The sequence below is a fragment of the Priapulus caudatus genome, unplaced genomic scaffold (assembly GCF_000485595.1).
Source record: "Priapulus caudatus unplaced genomic scaffold, Priapulus_caudatus-5.0.1 Scaffold1412, whole genome shotgun sequence".
NCBI lineage: Eukaryota > Metazoa > Priapulida > Priapulimorpha > Priapulimorphida > Priapulidae > Priapulus > Priapulus caudatus.
In genome coordinates, this window is record NW_014578473.1 from 29789 (window position 1) to 37964 (window position 8176).

Consider the following 8176-nt stretch of genomic DNA (forward strand, 5'->3'; position numbering starts at 1 on the left):
CAGCAGCAGCAGCAGCAGCAGCAGCAGTAGCAGTAGCAGTAGCAGTAGCAGCAACAGCAGCAGTAGCAGTAGCAGCAACAACAGCAGCAGCAGTTACAGAACCCCAAACAGTAGCAGCCAATGCTTGGCATGTTGCACTCTAACTATTAACTTGCTAGGCACGCCCAGGCATGCTCACATACGCTGATCACGACTCATTTTATGTAAAGACTACAAAATTAAAACTAATGAACTATCTCATGCTGCAATATTAACCTTATGTTTGACAATTTAATTGCAGAGTGCCTTTCAGAGTATTATATCATCTCACGCTCAGAATATATGATACGACATTGCTCCACGACCCCCCCCACCCACCACACTCACATCACGTAAACCCTAGTCGCTCTGTGAGTCTGTCGTTCAGCTGGTGGAAGCGAGTCATCAGCGAAGGTCGGTGGATCAAGGTCGAGGATGTCTCCTCGTCCTCCGTCTCGCGCGCCTCGCTCACGCCCTCTATCACAAAGTACGACTCGATGTTGCCACGACACATCGGACATTTGTCCAGGTGGCGGAAGCAGGAGTGGCAGGCGCAGGCGTGTCGGCATGGCAACAGCGTGTGAGTGACGGCCGCCTGCTGGCAGACAACACACGTCCCGCCGCCGACGTCATCGTAGTCCGTTGCCGTGGACGACGGTTCGTTCGACATGTACATTTGCTGAAGGAGAGTGGAGGGTAGGTGTAGTGAGGGTGGTGGTGGATGTAGTAACAGTCTAAGTGAGAATCAACGCAGGTGAGGTGATGTGGGAGGTCATACATCATCTTTTGTAAATAGATTACCAATGAAGAAATACTGGTGAAGTGAGGAATACTTCGCATATAAGCATTAGATCATCAGCAATATTTGCTAAATTGTTAAATCAAAATGAGCAATTTGTGAATTATGAGCTATTTGCATTATTGAGTTTCTGCACAACCAAAATGCAAGTAAAACAAAACAATGCATTAAGACATCATACATACTAAACTCTAAAACTACATAAATACATAAAACTACTTCATAAAACCCACCCTCTTTTACACGCTCACCTATAACCATTCATTAAAACACCTGCATTGACTTTAATACACTAGATTGGCCATCTAAAACACATTCCTAGATGTGCAAATAATCTACATGAATACTTTATCATGACTGTGAGAAAGCAGGAATACTAGGTTAGACTTCACAACTAGCAAATCAGAGCTAGCACGTTTGGTGGGAATATAGAACCAGCTGTGATCGCTGACTACGATTCTTACCTGCAAGGTACACACTTGTCCGCTGGCCGTCTTAACAAACTGTGAGAAGACACAACTCTGTTCAGGATACGTTGAATCTTTTACATGAATGACAGCCACATACGCCATCTAGAAAATAATGACGTGTCATTCATTATCACACACATGCATGCACGGTTATTTATTATATTTGCTTTCACTGTATTTATTTATTTACTTATTGAGCATGTCTGTTTTATAGAGATAGTTTCCCAGTTTAACTGCCTTTCAAGGAAACACCAAGTGTCGCTTATAGACAGGCACCTGCTCTTTTGAAGCAACAACTAATGCAGCTTTGACTGTACTCACAATCTTATGAGGCTGATGCTGGAGTTCCTCGGCGGCAGTCTCAGATACCGTGACGACGACGACCACCAGGGGATATCGACTCCGTGGCCGAGATGTCTCAGTCTCCCACTCAGCAGTAGCGTGACTCGGTGGTTTAAACGTCAGGCACTGCTCCTGCCCTTCATCTAACCTGCCGAGTGCAAGGTCCCACAGCCGTAAACACACAGGCAAGCCGGAAAGAGAAGAGGTGAAATTGATGCAATGTGTAGAGAGACGAAAATATCTGTTTTACTCTTGGCTGCAACAGCTTGTTATTCATACATAATCCCTAGTACTTTTAAAGCTATCTAGAATTTGATGTGGATTGTAAAGAAGTACACACTTCATGTATTAAGACTGGACACATGAAAACGTTCACTTATACACGGTAACACACATGCTCACACAAACACTCATGCATGTCGACAGCATTTACAAATTATTACGAAAATATAAGACTTTCCTACAAACAATCTATGTCGTCTGGTTGGTTGGTTTACCCACCATACTCTCTCACTGGAGCATTTAGAGGAGTTCGCAAACAACTCATGTGATTCTACTCTCGCTTCAAAGGTTTGCCATTGGGAATAGAGCTGATGGTAGAATGGATGTACAAGCACGCCCCAGTACGCTTGAATATGACATTTCTCCATGCAGGATAACTTCAACTTTACACCTACGATAAAAATAAACATCCGATGATATTCTGCAGTTGATGCACTATTGCGATGTCTGTCTAACAGACAGTCTAGATACAACATAAGAGGCTGTTAAAGATAACAAACAACCAGAGTGGTTAGTCTACTAGCGCCACCTTTGGGATAGTATAGAAATTATGGTAGAACTCCAAAAACCCGGACCACCCGAAAACCCTAACTTTTCGAAAACTTTATATGTTCATTTTTAAACATGATTTCAAGCATTACACGTTCTTTTTTGTAGTAAAATTTGTTAATGTTTACATATTTGTCAAGTATTGACTTTAGTTTTCTTTAAAACTGCTCGTTTTAATAAATGAAGCAGGCTAATGAATAAACTATCAAAATTTACATGTCCATCTCTTCTTTATTCCTCCTTAAATTTGAATTTTAAAAGTACTGCCCGAGAATCCCGAAATAATAGAAAATCCGGACCAACCCAATCCCTGCACAGTCTGGATTTTCGGACTTCTACTGTATTAGAGATCTATATGAAAAGGTGGTGTTCAGGGGGCCATTGTCAGAAACATCGTAAAGTTAATGCTAATGTTAATGCTAAGATCACACTTACGACTAATGCTAATGAACATTGCAAGACTAGCGTTGACAGAAACACAACGCAGCTATTAGAAAACGTACGATAACAGGAACTTCATCACAAGGCTGCTGATTGGATGAGAATCGATCACAAAATTCAAATTCATACACATTTATTGTACATCACAGTAATTTATGCATATTATGATGGCTAACCACATATAAATAATATTTGATAAAAAATGACGCAGTCATGAATTTATTCTGCACAACAAGACAAATTCTCACACTGTAACATGAGACGTGAGAGTCGTGGCAAGTAGCATTCATTTAAAACAAGAGAACAAATGCCATACGCCATTTGTAAACGTTTTGTTTTGTTTTATGATTGGTAGATAATTAATGTTTTTGATGTGTTTCACTATAATTGTAATTCGTAGTGTAAATGTGTTATTTTCATCTTAATATTAAAGTTACGAGAGGGTGTGGGCTCTCGTAATGTTAAGAGGATATTTTCGAGGATTTTTCATTCTCGTAACTTTGCGATGTTTCTCTCAACGGTTTACAAGTGGAAGTTAATGTTAAGACTAACTAATTTTGTTTCTGACAACGGGCCCCTGACTTTTTCTATGTTGTGCAATGTATGAGCAGTGGTCAGACAGGAACTATAGCACATTTTGGCAGGCTTGCACAGTTGCCATCGTCACAAAGAAGGTTCTAGTACGTGTATTAATTGTGCCTGTGCAGTACCGAATATTACCAGTTGGTATATTTTAGATAGGTGTTGTGGTTTTTTATAAGTCATAATTGGTGCAAAGGCTGTAAAGGAATGATACACACGGATTTTAGCAGTTCAACGTCTTCACTGTTAAAAACGCGGGCCAGACTGTCTGTAGTTTCCCACCAGAGAGAATTAACACACGTGCAATACTTAATGCTATTAAGCGACCCCCTCACCGCTTGTCCACGTTGTATTTTCAGGATCCTGGAGAGAGAGTACGAACGGATTATGGATGCCCATCACTTGAATTGGCTGAGCTTCTGTCATGTGATGAATCGGAGAGGTATTGTGAAAACGATCAAAACCATTCATCCTGTAGAAAGTGCAAGTAATCAATGTGAAACAGGCTGCAGCAAAATGTAAGATGTAAATTCATAATGAAGAGTAGCAACCATGAAGTTTATCAAAGAATCTTTTTCAAATACGTACTTAAAACATTAATGATTACTTTTGCTATAACTTGATGTGTGTTTGTGCATATTACATCAATACATGATCCATGCATGATCCATGCATACATGCGTGTGAGCACACGTGCGTGCATGCGTGTGCGCGCGCGTGTCTGCGTGCATGCGTGTGAGCGCGCGTGCGTGTGTGCGCGCGTATGTGCGTGCCAAGGGCGCGTAAGCAGTTCAATATTTGTAAAATGTGATAGTGTGTATTAAGTGCAATGCCAGGGGTCGAAATTAGTGGTATCCCAATATCCGCGCGATAGTAGATTCTTGTGTTGGATACCAGATTTCAATGCTTGGTATCCCGCCGGGATAGTAAAAAATAATTGTCAAAATCGGGATAGTGGTTGTCGAGTTATCAACTTTATATGGCAGCGCATCGAGTGCGCGCGATCTGAGCGGGATCAGGCACCCTTACTTTGCCACACTAGCGTTATACAGCAGGCATAGCATATTTGCAAGCGCAAGCGTAAGCGTGGCCGATGTTGATAATAAATGTGATGTGTATACATTGTATCAAGCGAACCAGACAATGCGTCTAAACAATACGTCTGCAGTGTACTTGTCTGTGCATATCTGTGAATCTGTTTTCATGTTTTTATATAATAATTACGGTACATTACATACCGTATTAATAATTTTCAAATGCTATTATTGCATATTTCAAGATTTTGGCTACCAACATTGTTGAAATTACTATCCAAAAAATGGGATACCAGATCTTTGGGAGGGGGGGTACCAAATTTCCCGAATCTGGGGGTAACCAAATTTACCGGTATCCCGAATCGAATGGATACCTAGCTCTAGTACTATATAGCCCGCGTACAGTTGCCACTGGTGGCAACTGTACGCGGGCTATAGTACTAGAGCTGGTGCAAATCCACTTTAGGCATCTTAGGTATCACGAAGTGATGCACAGATTTCTGTGTATCATCAACTGATGCACAGATTTCTGTGTATCATCAACTGATGAACAGACTTTCCGTATATCAAGGAATGATGCAAAAACCCTAACCCTAACCCTAACCTTAGCACACTGATATACGGAAAGTCTGTGCATCAGTTGACGATACACAGAAATCTGTGCATCACTTCGCGATACCTAAGGATAAGGTGCCTAAAAGTGGATTTGCGCCCTGGCCCCTAGAGCTAATGCAGTAATGGATACCATAATAAAAACAATTTCGACCCCTGAATGCTGCAGCAATGGCTCAGCCAGTACGTCACATACAATAAATTCCTTCTACGTAATCGTTTACCTTATGATAAAGATTGCCATGCACAAGAAACAAATAAGAATCACTAGCACAGATAAAGAATTAGAAACATCGGCTAGGAAATGTAGAATGTTTACATTTCCGTCCACCATCTTCGATGGGCTATTGAGCTCATTTCCGGTATTGGGTCACTAAAGCAAAAGGTCACTGAACGGCGAATGTTGTACCGTAAATATCAAATATATTTTACTGATGATTTATTTGGTTGATGCTCATGGACTGATGTACATACATACAGCCTTTTGCACACAGAGATTCACATCAAAGTAACTTGGATAACATAACTTTAATTACCTGTGACATCTTAGAAAAGTCAACGCTTCTGACTAATGTATTTATAAAACGGAAATTTTTGAGATACAAAAAATGTTTACGGTATACGGAACTACGTGGCGCTTGTGTCGACACGTGATTCCACGTCGCCAGTGACATCATCACGTCATTTGGGGTGTACCCCTGCCCGTTGGATTGAGTCATACAGCAGGAGGAAGCCATCTTGAAATTACATACGCCTTGTTTCCATTCACTTCATACGATAGAAGCGTATTTATAAGAGACTATTTTCATTACTGGTTGTCTAACTTACTACACACAAGACATAGGTGATTGGGAATTGACATGACAACAATGAATCCCGAATAGTAAGTTGTCTGTGTATGAAAACGTTATATTTATTGGAAGGTACATTCATGACGATCTGGTGTAATTTCTTATTTTTGTATCTGCGTATATGTCAATTCTAACTGGATCTTTGCCATTCTATAACTTTTATTGGTATGACAGCTGAAGTTTTCGCGGTGTTTAGTAAATTAGATTACTGCTTGTCACTGTCGTCGCTGTTTTAATGTGTGGGGTGCAAAACAGGTGTCACGTCTAGGAATTTGAAGGAAGGAGATGAGTGTGAGAGTGTTGCAACTTAAGTTATTGATTATACTACTACTAGTACTACTAGTACTACTAGTTATAGAAGTTTACGAAACCACATTGACTTCAGTCGTCACCTAACCTCTGTCTGACATTATGTCTAGGGGTACCAATATACAGTTGATGAAAATTGGTGCTGTAGTACGTACGCGTACCTCATAGGATTCTTATCGTGAACATTTGGGTTATTCAAACACCAAATTATCATTGGCACCCAGACATGCAGGCAACTTTTCAATCCAAATGGCTTATTTAGATAATATTTGGTGTCTGTTACTTGTGTATCTCGTAAGTGAAAACATCCGAAAATGGGCAGTCTATCACACTGTCACGAGTATTAAGTACCGGTACTAACTTGGGTTTCTATGCACGAACAATGTTGTGACTGGTATATGTAGTTTTGCAAAATTATTATGCCAGTACATGTGATTAGATACAATGATTTGAGACTGCATCCAGTGGAAGTGATGCAAGTGAAGTGTAACTGAAATGATATGGAAGATGGCCAAATATGGAGCATTGGCCGCGCATAGAAAAGAAGTGCGCGCGGCAGAGGGAAAAGAAAAGATAACATGGTGGATCCGTGCGCCATAATGCAAGCCAGCGCACGGATCCAAAGAAAAGACTAGGTGACAGCAGGGGAAAAAATACACGGGGGCGGCGGGCGATTTCGCCCCCGAAATGGCAAAAAGAGCCCCCGAAAACATGATATCGGGGGCGACCCCAAAAGAAAAAGTCGCCCTGGAAATCGATTGTCCAGGTCGGTCCCGCCCCTTCCCGCTCTTGCTCGGCGTTGCTGCGAGGCCTCTGCCGCTACCGACAGCCGGTTCCACGGCGCGGTAGAATTCATGGTAGACTGTCAGGTGTTTACCATTTAAGCATGCATGTGTGCACTGTGTAGTGTGTACTGTACTGCATTGCATTCAATCAAGAGTAGATAATAACACACAGATGTGTTACTACTCTTGATTCAATCAAGCGCGCTGCCGCCCGCGCGTATATACGTGTGTGCCTGTGCGCGTGTGTGCCTGCGCGCGTGCGTGCGTGCATGCCTGTGTGTGCCGGTGTGCTTGCGTGTGTGACTGCGCGCGTGCATGTGTGCGCGTGCCTGCGCGCTTGCGTGCTTGCATGCGTGCGTGCGTGTGTGCGGGTGTGCCTGCGGGCTTGCCTACGTAGACCCGTAGGACCAACGACCCGTAGGATTATAGAACGGTAATCCATGGAAAATCCTAATAAAATTCATACGTATATTTTTCCTTGCCGGCACACTCGTGTGTCATTCCCGCTTGTAGCTTTTTCCAAATCTTCCAAAGCTTTTTCCAAAGCTTTTTCCAAATTTTTTCGAAAGCTTTTTCGTCAATTCCCCGAAAGAGTTTTGCTATCGCTCTCTCATAGTTCAGCAATGCCAACCCTCTACATTTTAGTAGTGATTAGTACCACGCTGAAACAATTCGTGCGCTCCCCCAGCCCCCCCCGTACTTTCAATCAATGCCGAGCCCGCTGCCAGCAGGCAGCGCACGCAGCGTCGATGTGCAAAGCCATACACACGTTGTCCTCGCGGCCGGCTTTCTTCAAACAGCCTGAGCTCCACGCCCCGTACCAGGGCCCTGGGACGACCTAGCAGCAAGAGGACTTCGCGTATAAACAATAGATCGGCTTCTCGCTCGTCAGCAGATCCACCTTGAATATTTGCGCTAGCCGTAATACAACGTTTCATGTGCGTGCAGCCGTATGTACTACAATTTAGAAACGTCAGTTAATGATGCGCGTAAGGACGCTCGTTGTTCCGAGCGGGACGCTCCGAGCAGCCATGACCTGATGGAGGTGTAAACGCCAATGTAAGGCACCCGCGAAGGCCAAAAACAATGTAAATCGGCCCTC

The 8176-nt window shown here is 42.7% G+C and overlaps 2 protein-coding genes across 3 annotated transcripts in view; one reads left to right on the forward strand and one right to left on the reverse strand.

Annotated features, from left to right (window-relative positions):
- Positions 1-27: 27 nt before the first annotated feature.
- Positions 28-5748, reverse strand: LOC106816549 (cell growth regulator with RING finger domain protein 1-like). 2 transcript variants are annotated; one of them, XM_014821175.1, is made up of 6 exons: positions 5666-5748; positions 3819-3955; positions 2131-2302; positions 1609-1777; positions 1282-1389; positions 28-697 (listed from the first exon to the last, which is right to left on the reverse strand). In XM_014821175.1, the coding sequence occupies exons 2-6, from the start codon at positions 3952-3954 to the stop codon at positions 368-370; spliced, it is 915 nt and encodes a 304-aa protein (XP_014676661.1). In that variant the 5' UTR covers position 3955; positions 5666-5748; the 3' UTR covers positions 28-367. The 2 variants fall into 2 exon arrangements, with proteins under 2 accessions (XP_014676661.1, XP_014676659.1); XM_014821173.1 differs by lacking the exon at positions 5666-5748 and adding an exon at positions 5354-5462.
- Positions 5749-5855: 107 nt separating this feature from the next.
- The window catches only part of LOC106816550 (ras-related protein Rab-1A), an 18801-nt gene continuing 16480 nt past the window's right edge, over positions 5856-8176 (forward strand). The window contains exon 1 of the mRNA XM_014821176.1: positions 5856-6012. Within this exon, the coding sequence (XP_014676662.1) occupies positions 5990-6012 (23 nt within the window). The 5' untranslated portion in view covers positions 5856-5989. The remainder of the gene's footprint in view (positions 6013-8176) is intronic.

Bases quoted from the DNA above. Each gene is read 5' to 3' on its own strand.
- LOC106816549 (XM_014821173.1), bottom strand. From the start codon at position 5,373: ATGGCAATCTTTATCATAAG. The intron at 3,956-5,353 runs GTAAACGATTAC...CACTTTCTACAG, and splicing joins ATGGCAATCTTTATCATAAG to GATGAATGGTTTTGATCGTT. The intron at 1,778-2,130 runs GTGGGTAAACCA...TGCACTCGGCAG, and splicing joins TGCTCCAGTGAGAGAGTATG to GTTAGATGAAGGGCAGGAGC.